Source organism: Schistosoma mansoni, chromosome 1, assembly GCF_000237925.1.
Source record: "Schistosoma mansoni strain Puerto Rico chromosome 1, complete genome".
In the NCBI taxonomy this organism is placed as follows: Eukaryota; Metazoa; Platyhelminthes; class Trematoda; order Strigeidida; family Schistosomatidae; genus Schistosoma; species Schistosoma mansoni.
In genome coordinates, this window is record NC_031495.1 from 23,389,613 (window position 1) to 23,407,337 (window position 17,725).

A 17,725-nucleotide genomic window follows, 5' to 3' on the forward strand; every position below is an offset into this window, starting at 1 on the left:
GATAACGCTCGCTATTTACTCGAAAACTGAATTGTGCTCATCCACTGCTGCCTATTTATCTGAGGAAAATTTTCTAGCTAATTTCGACAGCTAAATCTCCGCAACAATCATTAGGGACTTTATAGAACAACATGCTTTGCACAACCAACGTGACAGCGGCTTACAGAACCTTTTATATGCAGCCAGCATGAGTCCGGTGCACTCATTATGATACCACTCATTGCAGTTGTCCATCATTGACAGGGAAATAGCATGCAGGTCAGCCACTATGATGGCTTTCTTGCGCCATAAATTTGTTTTGTGACCTCAACGGAAGAACAAAAGCGAGAACTGATCTCTAGAAAAAATGTCTTGATAGGTGGTAGAAACAACACAGACAAAAGCAGAGGTTTGTATACTGCCTCACTTAATAAAAATCGAAAATCCGACTTCATCAGTTACAAAAAGATCTAAACACCTTTGGATACAAACAATAGTAAAAGATATACACAACGCTGAAAAACATGCTAGTGCCCCTTTTTGTATCTGTTACCAAAAAGTAAAATTGTACACCCCAGAAAAAAGCGATACTCTTGAAAATCACTTTCACTGAAATAAATTCAATTAAAGCAAAAACTGTAGTCTGGATGCGTAGTTAAACGATCAATACTATAAAATATAGTCAGCGGAAAAACACCACCATCATTTTTAAATAGTGCACTTCAAAATGCTTTAAAAATCAGCATTGATATTCCATAGACCATTTATCGCAAATTACATTTTTTGTGAGGAGTTGATGGTCCAGCAGTTTGTTTATACTTTTCAATAATAATACACAAGGCGCGCGAGGGTCCTTAGTCGACATAATTTCAATGAGATTGACTTCATGTTGGTGCTTGTAAGTTCCCTATGGGATTTTTCTACTAGTTTTTGTTATATTTTATGCTTACCTATATCTTCCTTATTCTTTTTAAAAGCCGAATCCATATCAGCTCGATTTAAGGGCTGGGCAATGCGCTATGTCATTCAATAGCTCTCAGTTAGATTGTGGTTCTCCCGACGTAGTGACAGTTATAGTTCACAGCCTTATGTGTCATCGACAGAGTGGAGAATCTGAAGAGTTTGCAAGGCGAGCTATTGAGAGTCTTGTGAAAAAGTTGAAAGAAAGGCAAGAAGACTTGGAATCCTTGGTAACTGCCATAACAACAAGTGGCAGCCAACCAAGTAAGTGTGTTACAATACAAAGAACCTTGGATGGACGTATGCAGGTATTTTCAAGCTTATCCTTACACTATGTGCTCTTGTTCAGATCGCTGGGCGGAAATGTCTCCCTCACATAATTTATTCACGTATATGGCGCTGGCCTGATTTGCATCGAAATGAGTTAAGACACTCCAAACACTGCTTATTCGGGTTTGAACTGAAACAAGACTGCGTGTGTATAAATCCTTACCACTATGAAAGAGTTGTCTCTCCTGTTGACTTGGCTGCTCTGAGCCTTAGTCCTACACCGGAAAAAGAAGGTAAATCTTTGTAATTTCTAGCCGATACAATTTCCTTATATGTAATCCTTGTTAGTTGTTCACAAGTATCTTAGGCAATCCATGTTTTCAAGACAGAAATTGATTAGGGCTTGCTCTAGTTACTTAGTTGTCAACCATACAGTAGTCTATTTCCAGTGTTGTAATATTAGGGTAGGGATGTGTCAGTTGATCACAGAAATTGTAGGTTTAGCACTGACTTGCTTTGTATCCAACGCAAGGTTAGTGTAACTACACAACCAAAACTGTGTCCGTGTAACTAACCAGTCACAAGTAACTCAGGTGCATTAGTATAAGTTGTCAGCGAAATAGAGTTGTCAAAATGAATACCAAATTGGAAAAAGTAGTATTAACATCATTGAAAGTGACACTAAGCACTCGGAAAGGATATGCTCTAAGAAAAGCGAGTTCTCCGGATGAAAGATATTGGTTTTAGGCCTTGGGACTTAATGAATCTGTGATACTGCGACTGATTGTTAGTCGTGTTCCTCAGTCTCTAATCGATGGTCACTATGATTTCATGGATTCCAACTAGATAATCTATACCTAATATAGTGCAGATCAACACTTGAAGGCTTTGTGGGCCAATGCCTCGTTTTCAGTTTAACCCCCAAACTTACAACATACTCCACCACCCACCATCGAACGTCAACGTAGGCGGGATTTAGAAACACAGCATTCCAACCACCTCAATCGATATGGATGGAATATGTTGATATTTGGGTTACCATGTATGCCTAATACTTTGCACTTAATGTCAGTGTTGTTCATTCTGTGACCTCAGCTTACGCAAACACTAAAGATATCCATTATCAAATAACAATGACCTACAGATATCCTCAATTTCCTTAGTCCATGTTTCACTTCTAAAACTAGAAAGCTAGCTAATGCGTTCAAATACTTTGTTTCTCTTTTATTTGCTCTGGTGTTGATGGTAACCAAGCCTTCTCAAACCGATCAAATGTCTTTTAACAGTTCAAACAGAATTGTATCTGTCCTTAGTCGACAAGTGAATCCTGACGAGTGGCCAGTTTTTGTCCCTGTGAAATTATGTATATAGCAAATTGCGATAGCTCTGACAATTTTCACTTGGCCCTGCTAATATAAGTGATGGTTCGTTATATGCTTTGACTTGACCGGTAATGTTCAGTTAAAGCGGTCTCCGCAGTCTATGTACATCTTTGATACACATTTTCAAATTAAAAACTGCCAAAACCTCTAGGCCAACAGAGTCAAACACCGATTTCGTTTCGGGAAATACTGCTATGGTCGGGCGTTTGTAGGTATTTTTATGTTCTACAGTCTGACAAGGTGAATATTTGATTGATTTCCAAGTGTGCTTCCAGCGTGGTTTTGGTGAATTATGTGTTTACTATCTTTAGTTAATCGTTTGATAGTTTCAGAGGTGTTGTATCCTTCAAGCTGAATGGTTTAGTTAAGCTTTCATTGTCTCCCTAGACCGCCAGTTCACATTGCAAAAAGAACTGAGCGATTAGGATTTCACCACACTTGAACAACTTGTTTTATTGACCCGCGTTTTGATTGTTCATAATTGCGTCCTTATTTGCATCTTCGTTTTGATTGTCTTTTCTAGTCTAATCTGTGGTTTTGTATGTATTTTTGTATTTGGCTGGTAGGTTTTGTCGGTTTCGGTGTATACCAGTTGATGTCTTTAAAAGTTCTCGGGTTTTTTGTCTCCAAAATTTCAGCGTTTTCCTAGTTCATAACTGTCCACATGCATGAATACGAGCAAAAATATATAGCATTAAATAACTCTTAGGTGTTCACTTAGATGCAGGGAGCACGGCTACCTTATCTTATTTCTCAGAATTATCTGTTTGCTGATTTTTGGTGTTCGTTTCACGTTGGGTGTGGTCATTACTTGATAAGATTCTGTAGGTAGCCATTTCTCTAACATTCATCCAATAGGCATTTCTGTCCATTTCTCCCTGTAGTGGCGGTACGTCAGCATGTTTTTATTGTCCAACAGGGTTTTTACATAGCTCGGGTCGTTGCTGTCGTAATTAGCAGTTTCGTTGGTGTGGTTTGGTTTCCGAAGTACACGAACCTCAGATTTTTTCTCATTAGTTATGGTGATCAACACATTTAAGAATGGTAATTTGTTAACGGGTTTCGCTTCTAATATATATTATATATCATCGAAGACGACCAAATTGCAAGTGCTTTCCAGCTGATCCTTTACGATTATGAAAAATGTAGCGTATCAGATTATTTGACCTGATTTTTCGACACCTAAAGTTTTCGGCATCTGCTTTACTGCTCCTGTAGTTATTTCGGTAATCTTGTTATCATTCTTTATGTTTGTATATTCCATTCTTCTGTTGGAAATATGTTGTTACACACCAGTTGATTAGCTCAAATAAGCTATGACTGAAGTTTGGTATATTCTAAAATATTTGTATCATTAGTGAGGGGCAACGATGTAGTGTTTTTTACTTTGTTCCATCTGAGATAAAGCTGTGATGATTATGGAGGCCAATCCTTTAACCACTGATAGTCAAACCAATTTCTCTGTGATCACAAAAACACTTTCAGTGTCATTATTGTTCAACTGGCACATCTCGTCAGTTTATGTACGTTGTTTATCATCACAGCAACGTTGGAAATTTTGATTATTTCGTCCTGCGGTGATTTAGTTATCTCGGTACCTGTTTCAGGAATCTCGATCACTGAAATATGAGAATTTTTCAAAGGGTTTATCATGTTATTATGGAGTATAATTCCAAACTCAAATATGCTGAATTTTTCTAATGGGTTTTGCCTATAAAATGCAGAATGTCCCATAAATGTACCGAATGTCATAAGCGAAAGATGGGTGCTTAAAGTATCAGAAGTGGATATTTATCTTTAATAGTACTTCCATTGTCATTAATATTTACGGTAAACACTAAGCGAAATGGACACAGTTTTATTTTCGGGTAGTCAGTAAAGTGGAGTGTTCTGATCAACTGCCATTTGGTAAACAGTGTTACGAAAATTTTAACGTCTTTCGTCTGTCATTTTATTTTGGTTAACACACACAGACTATCCCCATATTTATAGAAAAAGAACATTCAGTACCTGAAAGAATTGAGTTGAAACTTTCATCTGTTGAATCTTCCATTAAGTATCAATTGGAGTTTTCCTTCATAAATAAGTGCTCTTCGCGAACGAAGATCAAGTAAGAATAATCGAAATGGATCATATTCAACCTCTTTCGGATGTAAACAGGAGATTGAAACAATTATATTTTCGGCCGTAAACCGTATTTCTTACGTTTCGTCAAGGAACCCTGATTAGTTCTTTAGATTAAATGAGGTTAAAGAGTATCTGAACACAATTTAGTCAATCATAATCAACGTAGTGCAAATGTAGATTGGCCTAAGTTACCTTATCACACCATGATATGATAAAATTAGCAAGATTGATGACAAGGTTCGGTTTATTTAATGACATTTAGAATTAAATTAACTGAACATTAAAAATATGATTTGAGAAGAGGAAGTAAAAAAGATAAATATTCAGCAATGTTTCAGTTCAGGGTTTAAAGGAAGATGAGTGAATGTATGCTCGCCACTGATCAGTTTTGAGCTGTGGTACCTAGCGTCTCCAACTGTGGTCTCATACCACCTTTAACATAAGTCAGTTCTCATCTGTCCGAAAAGTAAAGCCTCGGTTCTAATCATTTTCTACATTGTCAATGTAAAATAACTGCAGTCATCAAACAAACATTTTCCTTTACAGAAATCTTTAAAGTAAAACCTCTTTCTAGTCTTGGAATTTTTGTTAATCGTACTATAAAGTTATTATTCTTTATTTTCAGACATGTGTAGCGACACAGGAAGTGAATCCAACTGTCCGGATTCCCTAGTTTCTGGATTCAAGGGGACTCAAATAGCTGATGTGAGATCATGTTTACCAGGGGATCCTATCAATGAAGGGAAAAATTGTAGTTCCTCCGTCTTATTGTCCACTCATCCTCGTCTTACTGTTCGAGATCTTCTTGGTGAACAAGGATCTCACACAAGTAGTGCTACTTATTCGTTGATATTTGTAAATAACGCTGTAATCTTAAAATATGTGAAATGGTATATCGTTTTCGTACGCTGCATATTAAAGGGGGTTTAAGGCTAAAATCGCTTTTGATTAGTGATATGAGCGGGAGTTAAACCCAATAGTCAGGTCTTTGGCGAGTGAATGACTTACAAAGCTGGTATCCTTTAATCATTATTTTCCTGTTAATAACTTGCATATAAGCATGTTATATCATCAGATCAGAAAATCTATTTCTCTGGTCCGTGGTTTTGTCTTTGGTATTCAGTCCTTTTGAAGTTTTAAATCAACATTCCGGTTTTGTAAGCAGCAGCCACTTGGCTACGTCATATCATTGCACCTTATCTGTCGATCAGGGTTCTACTTATTCATCCTAAATCCCTAACGACTTCGTTCATTCATCAAATCACAATTTTGAGTATTCAATTTACTCAATTTCAAGGATTTTCAAAGATTGTGAAAAAGCCATGCAACTATAATAGTTTCTTTAGATATTTGTTGTACACACTTTTTATTTTCAATAATAATTTCACTAGTTGATTCTTCTGGTAAAGCCTAAAGGTCAATTAGTTCCAGGTTTAGTGATTTGTGATATCACTCAATCCACTGTTAGAAATAGTTATCTTTAATGACATCAAAGTTATTTCGAACCGTAGGATTCAATTACCATATTACCCCTCGATTCAAATAAGTTCGGCGGATTTAAAACCGAGTATAGGGTTAATTAGTCGTTCGTTTTCTCCTAACTCCAGCTCCATCGTCCTCTAGTGACGAGTTTTCTTGGATTTCAAAGCGATCAAAAAATATCTAGGTAATTCCATCTGTACCTTTACGTGGTTGGATCGTTTTGATCTTCAGACACAAAACAGTCTGATTCTTCTGAAATATAATCTCAATTAAAGACTGGTTTATGTCTGGATCTTTTTCAAAATTAAGCAAGGGAATTATTATTTTCCTGGAAACGATTTTTGTGTGCGCTGTTATTCCTACTTGTATTTCAATATTTTATATATTCATCTACCGGCTTTATGGTCCAGTAAGAATTTCCCGTTGCTTGCATTTAATAGCCTGTGTTCTATCAATCAGTCTTATGTCTTTTGACGAGGGACTTCAAGATTGCTTTCCATATGTTTTGCCATCTTTTGTTCATATCTTTCCTCAATAAGAACAGTTCAGATTTAGCGCTTTTTATAAGACTATTTCATTGTTAATGAAGCCTTGTTTAGTGATAAATCTACCTTTCTTCTCAGGTTGCTCAAAAAATCAAGAGTGTGATTTGGAACAGACTCCTTTATCGCCCAACTCACAAATCGATTCATCTGCAGTACTCTCATCAATCATTTCGGCATCAAGAGTTAACCCAGCTCCACATTTGGATAGAGGACAGAGCACTATGGCCTGGTCAGGTATCGCTAGTCAAAACCATCCACATACATTTATTCAGTCTGCTACTAACTTCTCGAAAGACAGTTCCATAAAATCGGAAAACACGTGTGTAACGGGATATTCGAACGTGATCCCTGTAAATTTGCCTACGATTAGGACGATGGATGTTTTTACGTGTACGACCAATCCGTCCATAACTTTTACACCAGTTCAAACTAATAGCCTCTTAACAAGCAGTTTTGTTTCACCAGCATATTCTTCAAATTCAACTCCAGTTTGTCTATCAGGAAACACTAATGGTGCTGTAAATAATAGCTCAAATAAACGTCCTGGTGGATCTTCAGGAACTACGGGTGGTTGTAGTACTGGAGGATCTGGTTTTGGCAGCGGTGCACCGTGTAGTGGAGTAGGTGGTGCGGCTGGGGCTGGTGGTGGTGGTTGGGGCAATCGTAGAGGTCCCCCTGCCCCACCATTCACTCCTTCTGGGTCCATACTCCAAGTAAGATTTTATTCGTTTTATCTTTTTAAAATTATGGAGTGTTTGGAGTAGTCTTAATGTTCTTATCAGTGTGCGAGGATTGTGTTTCTTACGGTTATAATTTTTTATTTTATTTGAATACATAAATATTGGTACAGAGGGGCACCAGATATATATGCGCCAAACAAAAAATTGTTATTTCATTTAATTATGTGACGGCTATGGTACTGCCCGGGTGCCCAGACCGAAGCAGGTGGTTTTCTTAGGGGACCACACCACTAGCCTTTGACCTAAAGGTCTGATCCACAAGGCAGTGGAGCATCGCAAGGAGATGTAGACCCGTGGTAGCCGGTAACGAACGATTGTTTCATACGCCATTTGTTCCCTCAGGATACTGGAGCTCATGTGCCACATTGGCTTGGAATCAGGGTTTTCCAACTCTAGGTGGACTTTCCGTGTCCACCAACCCGGTTAAAGCGCCGGATATTTGCTTTTCGTCCTCTCAATTTCGTAAACAGCACCCCTCCACGAGGAGGCAGTGAGTAGGACTTCCCTGGTAGAGGCTGTATACGCGTGGACATGTGAGAGCATTTCGAGAGAGAGGGCGGGCCCTTCCCACTCTCGGCTGTACCAGGGCATTTGGGGGGCACGGTTACAATTATTTTGGGGATTATACTTTGCAGGTGACACTGAATGTTCACTCCTAATATTTCGTAGTTAGTTATTTGATCTCACCTGTTCAGGCCAGGATATGTTGCTAAAATACTAAGCTTGGTACTTCTAGATCTTAATCTTTTACACAGGGAAGGACTGAGTAATACCAGGTAAGGCCTTAATTTAAAATTAATTTATGGAGAAGCTACTTATAAAACTAGTTGGTCGTTGCTTATGCACAACTTGTTCTAGCATTATCGGAACCGATCAACGGGAAAGTACATCTATTTACTGTTTTGTGACAAAACAACTACGATAGTAATCCTGATCTAAAATTTTTATAACTGATCAAATTTTCATGGTAATTAGTCAGTTTCAGAATTTCCGTTAACTATGATGCTTGGGACATCTCTGGTGTAACGATTCATTGTTTAGATGTTGTTGATCATAGGATTATTTAGTGTAATGATACCATGTCATAGATTTCAACAGCGTGAAAACAATGAAGTCATATTTTTCAGGTATTCATTTGTTTACCTATATTATTCTATTAAAGTACTACAGAACTGAATTTTGTGAAAATAACGAATCTGAAATTACCAAATTTCTTTGGAGTTGATGTTTTGTGTATAATCAGTAAAAACTGTTGTGGTATGTAGTGTTACTATGTTGTATTTAGTTTTGTCGCTTCACATACTACAGAGACTTAGTTCGTTTTCTATATTTGCAGCCGTTGCCAGTCCTAACTACACAACGTCCTCCTGAATACTGGTGCAACATTGCTTATTTTGAATTGGATCAACAGGTCGGTGAATTGTTTAAAGTTCCAAGCCAGTATTCACGTGTCACTGTTGACGGTTACACGGATCCTTCTAGTCCAAATCGTTTTTGTCTCGGACAACTATCAAATGTACACCGGTAAGTTCATTTCCTCACTTTTTGAACAACTACTTCACGTAGCCATTATAATACTTATTCGGATTCTTTTTTACTTTCCAAGGCTTATACTTAACAGCTCTAATATTTCAGTGCAACTAAATTACTTTGTAAAAGTTCATGCACTGAACTAAGAGCAATATTTCACAAGTGGATACTAATGATCATACTCGGTTGTTCAGAGCGAAGGTTTTAAAGTTGATTATTTTGATCACTAAAATATTGTTCCATACACATCTGATAGTAATGCCGTATTGTTGCAAACTTATCAGTAGATGTAACTCACGGAAATATTGATTAATCCTTTTTTATATCACCGGTTTTCTAACTGAAACTTTATGTTCCTGTCACTGCGTCAACTGAAGAATCAATTAGAGTTTATATATGACAATTACCTAGTTGGTTAACTGTTCTCCACACAACTTGACCCAATGTACATTTGTGTTTGACTCCTACGTTAATTATGACTGACCATGGATTTCTGGAATTCACTTATTTGTGGATACCTCAAAAAGGTGGAGACCTAATCTCACCGGAAAATCTACCAGCAGCATGTATGTCTCATGCAGAAGTCCAAAGTAATTTGAAGCAAATCCTGTAGCAGATGTCAGGGACTAATCCCTCACGTTTTGGATAATAAAAGTATTGATAAAGCTATCATTTCACACTACAATTATCTGGCGAAACATTTCTCATATTAAGTTTTACACAAATGTTTGTTCAATATCTTTAATGTCTGGAACTCTTGGTACAATAAAGCATCAGAAAATATGCCACACGTTTTTGTTGTCTAATCGACCTGTTTCCACCATTTTATTAGTAGTATTTCGAAAATCATTGGTAAAAACTGAAGGAAAAGTGTACTAACCAAAATATCCATGTTGTTCCGCCCTATCATTGCCAAATAGCTTGGAGTTATTTTCGAATGTTGGTACTATTCGAGTTTCATACATTAGATTTTCAGTCGAAACCTTGTTTCTTTTCAATTTGAGTGACTACGTGGTATTATTCGATCTTACACAAGTGTAGTTCAGGGTCAGACACATTGGTCTACACTTGATTACTTAGTTACACTACTGTTACTTGGCTCTACATCACTTTAATATCACATTACCGGGATAACTTCTGTAAGTATAATGACTTTGTCGTCACTTCATTCACTCCATAATGTAAAGTGTGTCATCCTACGTCTTTATTTCAACTTGTGTATATGTATTTCCTTTGTTTTCCGTATTTTGTAACTCACTTTTCTTATTTTATCTTGTGTTGTCAGAAGCAGTTTTCAACATTAAGGGTATCAAACAAATCATTCCTCACTCCAAAAATTTATTTCATACCTTTTTTGTAGTTTTTATTTGATAGTTTATTTTTAATAACTGAGCAGTCAAGTTTATTCGTTATTTTAAAGCTGATTATTAATGATAGTAATCTTCTGACTTAACTGTTTAAATGTGTAAAGATTCATCTTTCAGTTTTCGTATTCATGGCACTCCAAAATCCTGACTTATGTGAATATTTATTTATATCGAGTTTTCCGTAAGGTGGAACAGTACACTCATCCTACAAGACACTATTTAGTGTGGCTTACTTTAAAACTATTAACCAGGTACGAGTGTTTTGCAAATGTGGCTACCAAAATATAGTAATCAGTGCTTATGATTTAAGCTACTCTAAAGTGTTCCGAATTGCCTTAATGTATTAGTTTCTAACACTAGTTGCTAGTTCTGAACACATTTTCGGAAAAATCTTCGTAAGCAATACCTTAAGTCACTGACTATAGATTGTACAGAATATTCGGTGATAAACAATAGAAGTAAATTTTTAATGTTTATCGAACTGGTTCTCGACTGTTATTTCGGCGGATATCTTGTAGTTTGATAGGTTAATCTTTAGTGTACTACTAAATGAATAAAACTGGGTATTATTTTAAACAGGTCGGAGCAATCCGAAAAGTCGAGACTTTATATTGGCAAAGGTGTAGAACTAGATAACGTTGGAGAAGGTGATGTTTGGATTCGCTGTCTTTCAGAGTTCTCTGTATTCGTGCAAAGCTATTATTTGGATAGAGAGGCTGGCCGTGCACCTGGTGATGCTGTCCATAAAATATACCCTGGTGCTTATATCAAGGTATGATGTTAGTTTTAAATGGTGAGATATATAAAGTTTATTTTATCAACTGGTTCTCATCCTAATTTAATAAAATTTCCTCTGAATAATGTTTAATGGCTGCAACATCAAATGCGCACTTCTTTTTAACGATACACACTTGGTTGTATTTATGAGTGAAATTCTTTGGTCGCAACTTCGCTAAAATTGCAGGGCAGTAGTAATTGCTTAAATTAATCTTTCTGGAAAATTCTATTAGTCATTTACTTTTTCCGTATGACAAGTATTTTTTTTAATCAGATATTAGCTAAATCCTAAGAGTGGTTGTAAAATTATTTCGGTATTACAAGTTTATTGCAACTTATTTTTCATGAAGTGTTTGCTCGATTTTTATTTTCCATAATCATACTAGCTTGTGTAGCTTTCATTCTCTTCTAATACTAGGTTTTCGATATAAGACAATGTCATGAGGAAATGAAATCTCTTGCTCAGTCTTCTCACGCTGCTGCTGTCCGACAAGCTGCGGCTGTTGTTGGGTCACCGACGACAAGCGATTTATTGTCTCAGCTACCTGGTGCCCTACCTCTAGGTTCCAACCAGGCTGCTCCAGGATCTTTACCTGGCACATTAGGTACAGGAGCATCTATTATGGCTACTGCTGGGGTCGGGGTGGATGATCTTAGACGTCTTTGTATGCTTCGTCTGAGTTTCGTTAAAGGATGGGGACCAGATTATCCTAGACGTAGCATCAAAGAAACACCTTGTTGGATCGAAATACAGTTGCACAGGTATGACTTTTTTTAATTTATTTTCCTACAATAATAAATCAGTACCGTACAGACCTGAACAAATTACTACCATCTTATAAATAACCACATAGTCCCATGTAATTAGAAAAATTGATTAAAGAATTGGAATTGTAGAGTTTGCTCAACATATACTGGAAATATTTCTCACTTTTTGAAAGATTTTTAATGTTCGATCTCTTTACTGCTCACCGCCTTGTTAATAATGGTGAATGAAAGTACACATGTGTAGAAGTCTAAGTGGATGCACTGTAATTGGGTAAAATAGAATACCTATAAAGCTGAAAAGAATTAGATTTTTGTTGTGAATTTCATAGCTACCACTGAAATATCATAGAAATTATAAACCTGTATAAACCTGCGTTGAGAATTCTGATTTACTTTATATCACTAAAAGTTGTCAATTACTTATGGCCTCCGTTTTTCTGTGTTGTTCCCACTTTTTTTTCAGACCTTTACAGTTGCTGGATGAAGTTCTCCAGGCTATGCCTCTTAATGACTTGAAACCAACCCGACATTTCTTTTCTTATTTTCAACAACCATCTGGATGCAACTCAGTGAGACCAGCAGCAACCAAACGTGTATAGGTTTCTGGGTCTAAGATACTTCTCCTTTTTTACTTCAAGATTTTAAACGTTTATTTTAACTAGTCTATTTCCTGTTTACTTTTAACTCCTCTGTCGGTAGTTCACTGCATATTTTTCAGTTGATGCACCGAAACTGATCGCTTTTTATCTAATTGTTTTTTCTTACTTTGTAATGTCTACTATTAAATTATGAACACAATAGTCATGGTTATTGTTTTGACAATTTAATGCGCATCAGGTGACTTTTAATTATTGTTAAAAACTTTTGTACGTATCCATTGCCACCTACCTAACATTTAGACCTCAGAATGTTTTAAGCTCCAATTTTCTCTATATTGTACAACATTGTCTATAAATATCATTTATGCGCCCTCTATCAGGTAAGTTTAATATCACTTTTTTTACTATGTACCTACATCAAGTGTACGGATATTATTTTTGCCTTTTTTTTTAAAAAAAACTTGTCTACGTCTGACTGATCTGTTTTACGTTGTCTGTGTGCAAAAGACCACGTCATCGCTTTTTGCTTTTCTTATTTATAATTGTAGTAAAACAAGTAGTAATAGACTTCAATCTTTTTATAGAGAGTGGAGCATAAAACGTATGTAATTTATTCATGGGATTCTATCCATTCATCTATGTAACAGATTACTTTGTTAACCATAAGTTTATTGTCCTCCATTTTGTTTGGTTTTATTTCTTCTATTTTTTGTCTTATTTAAGTTTATTGAGTTTTAGGAAAACAAGTAATTAGTCTTCTTGTTCTAAATTGCTTAAACCCTAATTTTTCCTTTTCTTTGCATCTATGTACTTTAATAAAACTCCCTTCTAATATAATGTTTTAACTCGGTATCTGGTAAGATTATTTTTGCTATCTAACTATATTTGTAAGATTATGCTTTCTCATCATGAGTGTATAGAATGACTGCTAAATCATTTCCAAATAGTGAACCGTATTTTAGGTAAATGATTAATTTTGGCATAAATTTAACAAAATATTTCACATCATTCCCTTTTAAAAGAATAATTGCCATATATTGCATGTAATTCAAGTGCAGTTTTGTTCGAGGTAAATACACTTGGTTCTTTCTGCAAAAAAATAGAAAATTTCAAGATCATACAAAATTAATTGGTCGAAAAATAGGCTTGCAGTTATAAAAATACTAGTAATCAATTATGCTTGTAAACTTAAAGGTTATTGAGGCTTTGCTCTGGGTTAAAACCAGTTAATGAGTCAGTGTGATACGTGTCGATAAAGGAAAACATGTGGATGAAATATGCCTAAATTAAATGAGGGAACTTATAAATTTAAATAAATATTCACTTTCGTATTCCCGTACCTTATAATCTTTGTAATCACAACTAGCAATGTGTAAGCTTGAAAACGTAAATTTAAAGGAGTCCATATGAATATACCTCTGGAAGATTTGTTTGTTAAAAACTACTGAAAATGATGACCGTAATAATTCAAAAAACAGTTTAACTGTTCTTCAGTTTCCTACATTTGCCTAACAACCTAAATGGAATGTAAACATAACTCACTGAATCTTGATGAAGTTGGAAAAATCATAGTGAATCTGAAGCAATCGACAACAAATCATGATAACTTCATTCTAGAAATCTTCAACAGTATTGGTCCGATTTCACCTGTTACATTTGACGTCAATATCAACTAGTATCTGGAAACTGGACACGATCCCATCTGATTGGTCTCGATCATAGATCACTCTAGTCTATCAGCAAGAATAAAATTCCTGTTACGATAGCTACTGAAGAATCAGCTTGACTAAACAGTGTGTCTAAAATGTTTGCTTGAATAAGCATTCGACCTTTAACTAGAGTTTGTGAAGACCAAACTTAAGATAACCAGTCTGATTTCACAGCTGAATGTGGATATGTAGACCGAATGCTCACTATTTCTTATCAGGTTTTGGAACACAGACATAGCTACCGACTCCTAATCATAGTTGTTTTTCTCGTCCTGAAGACGACATTCATCCTTGTTGATGGAGAGGTAGTGTGGGATTGTCTGTCATTGAATGGTGTACTGAAGAATTACATTATCCATGTGCAGACTCTACTCGAGCACTACTGGTTGGATGGGGAAACATGGTGAACTGTCATCACAATTTGAAAATTTTGAATGATACTCATTATGGTTGTCTACTTTCCTCATTTTTGTTTGATTTTGTCATAGTTATTGTTTTAGAAAGGTCGCTATCATCATCCATCTCGCATTGACTTCGACTACTTAAGTTATATACTCTTGGTCAATGAAGATACTGACAGAATGCAGTGTTTTGTGACCATCTTAAGTAACAATCCAAGCGTATTTGGTATGTGATTATCTCACTCCTAATACAAAATATTGCCTCAGTACTGATGTACATCGACTTCGAAACTCGTGATAAGGAAATGTTGGCTGCTTCGCTCATCTTGGAATTCTCGCCAGTGCTTGGGGGTTTGTGTCTGACGGAAGCTCGTTTGTCAAAATGTTACTTGTGTCGGCGAAATATCCGTCTGACAACTGAAGAACAAGTATAATGGGGATTTTAGTGATTACGAATTTTGATTCGAACTCTACGTGATTCCGCAGTTATTTTAGTAAATCAGTCATTTAGTGATTAAGTCACTTGACTTGCGTTTATTAAAGTTAGAACCGATGCCCGGTTCCATTACGGTTCACAAATCAGAGTAGTCTTAGCAACTGTCACACAAATAGTCTCTTGATGACGTTTGGATACATATATTCTCGAGGAGAAGCATGGAGAAGTTCTTTTGGATGACATATCCTACTAAGTTTGGAATTTCGTTGTGCTTAATTTCGTATTTAGTAATACTTACTGTCAAAAAAACACTGTTGCTTGCCAGTCAGTGGGCTATTATTACGACCCAATGTGACAAGAAGTTAGCGACAACTCTAATAGCTTCATGTTTATGTCTTTAACCTTATCGTAGGTTCAAATCTCATAGACAGCAACGATATTTTCATCACTCCATCCATCATATTCATAAAAGTTGTGTTCGTTTTTGATCTAATGACAATTGTAAAAGCATTGTTTAGCGATAAATTAGTGTTATAAATAAAAATAATATATTTGTAATATTTCAATGAGTAGAAAATTAGATTTTCTGACGTTTCGTGACTCTGTAAGCCACTTCTTCCCTGAGGAATGCACAATTTATTTAAAATTATGAAGTTAAACCTCGATAATGATACTTGCGAATTAGTGTTCTGTTTGTTTATTCCATGTTTTTAAGATTCTATTCAGTACGGAACTAAGGATCTGGTTTTAGACCTAAACATGTGATTTCTATCTGGATGTAGCATAAATCCCATTATTTTTGTGTGGACATACAAGAATTGACAGTTTCTTAAAAAAGGAATATTGTATACTTATACGACTTTAACTTCATTTACAAAAAGTGACCTATACTTGTCTAGATCGATTGTTTCGCCCTACTGGACTAGAATTATCACCAAAAAATAACTCATGGCATAGCATGGAAAGAAATCTTATCAACAAATGCATATGTGGAAACAGATTCTCATATCTAGGTTTAAAAATCTCTTTGTATATCTACATATTTGTTTTGCAGTCAGTAAACTAGGTCAAAGAATAAGTGGAATCATTTTATTGGTTTGTTAGCTCAATTGCAAAATTAAAAATAAACACATCCCAGTTGTTTGAATTCACTTATATGGATGTTATATACTGGAAATGTATTATCTAGAATGAGTAGTGAAGTTCGTTTAATTTTATTCTATCATCAATTAGGATTTCTTATCAAGAGTTTCAGAAATCGTTGGCTATTAAGTGAGCACAGAGTTTTCATTTGCGATGGATAGTATTATCTCAATTTCAAAAGATCTCTTACTGAAAAGATGTGAAGAACTATTGAAAATCCACGTATACTAAACAGTTATCTTAAAATTAGTTTGTGACTCTTAGCAGTGGTCACTTACAGATCAACTTGATAATCAACTTTTTTTATAATTTGTTGTCATTTATGTTCATTTTTAATAGCTTCTGACTTACTACTAATCATCTGTTAGCATGTGTGATTGTTTATGGCTATAAAAACCAATCTGGAGGTACTTATTTATGTTTGTAAGCTATGTCGCCAAAGCTATTTGGTATCTGAACTCAATAGCTCAATGGACAACGTGTTAGGTTTTTGAAGCGGAAGATACTGAGTTTGAGTCCCAGTTTGAGAATCGACACCGGCATCCAGGTACATTCAAGTGAAGAGAATGAAACAGGCTTTCTAAATTTCAACGTTAGCTTATATAACTATCTCTTCGGTGATTAGCTTAATACATGGATGAACTTGATCATCATGAAGTGAAAGTAATAATTGTTGGGGATGCTGGATCCCCAGAACTCACTTGGTAAACGTCTAATTTTTTAATTTTGTTTTGGTAATTTGAATTTCTTGTTTTTGCAAGGACATTTTTATGCTGTATGTACTCTTGAATTGTGTTTGTGATTGTTGTTCTTACTTCTGGTTGCTTGTGGAATATACTTCCTCCCTTCTGAACCTGAACTTCTCCTTCTAGTTTGTGGGACTGGGACGCATCTTGTCATTGTATCGCTGAGTCTTCGTTCCGTCTCCGATTTAGATCTCGTAATCTCTTCAAACATAGCAATAATGGTTTATCTATTGAATCATTTGTCAAGTCTAGAACTCTGAAATAAACCACAGGTATCCATAGAAACACTGGCATCATGGTATAGTTCAAACAAATTGTGACTGTAATAATGCACCAGATTAATCAATAGTATACAGAATATGTTCTTTGGTTTAAAAATTCCTCTGACAAATGTAACTTTGACTAAAGTAATAACAAGTAGTAAGACACTAAAAAATAATACTACTTTTCACTTTTGAACTGAGGAAAATGTTTTTTCAGAAAATAAATAATTCACTATCATTGGTATGGTAGACATGAAAAAACTATACTTTTTAGGAAATAAAAGTACCAAGTAAAATACATTCAGTTTTTGAATAAAATATAAGTGAAAGAGTAACTATAGGAATCTAAACCAGAATAAGTACAACATAGGCTTGATAAAGTGGAAAGAAACAGTTAACAATAATAATGATCGATTCTTAAGCAAGAATTTTGATTGGTTAACGGTATATTTTAGTGATATATTAAGAAGTTCATTTCGTTTGAATGTAGAAAACTGGAGA

The 17,725-nt window shown here is 35.5% G+C and overlaps 1 protein-coding gene across 3 annotated transcripts; it reads left to right on the forward strand.

Moving 5' to 3' along the window:
- Nucleotides 1–812: 812 nt before the first annotated feature.
- Smp_033950.1 (putative smad4) lies at nucleotides 813–13,377 on the forward strand (the record flags this gene model as incomplete). 3 transcript variants are annotated; one of them, XM_018793720.1, is made up of 9 exons in its annotated part: nucleotides 813–877; nucleotides 957–1,247; nucleotides 1,289–1,502; nucleotides 5,344–5,547; nucleotides 6,824–7,458; nucleotides 8,822–9,009; nucleotides 10,962–11,154; nucleotides 11,578–11,921; nucleotides 12,391–12,526. In XM_018793720.1, exons 1-9 carry the CDS (start codon nucleotides 866–868, stop codon nucleotides 12,524–12,526), a joined length of 2,217 nt encoding a protein of 738 aa, XP_018648204.1. In that variant the 5' UTR covers nucleotides 813–865. The 3 variants fall into 3 exon arrangements, with proteins under 3 accessions (XP_018648204.1, XP_018648206.1, XP_018648205.1); XM_018793723.1 differs by lacking the exons at nucleotides 957–1,247; nucleotides 1,289–1,502 and having other exon boundaries at nucleotides 5,344–5,573; nucleotides 12,391–13,377; XM_018793722.1 differs by lacking the exons at nucleotides 957–1,247; nucleotides 1,289–1,502.
- Nucleotides 13,378–17,725: the final 4,348 nt, after the last annotated feature.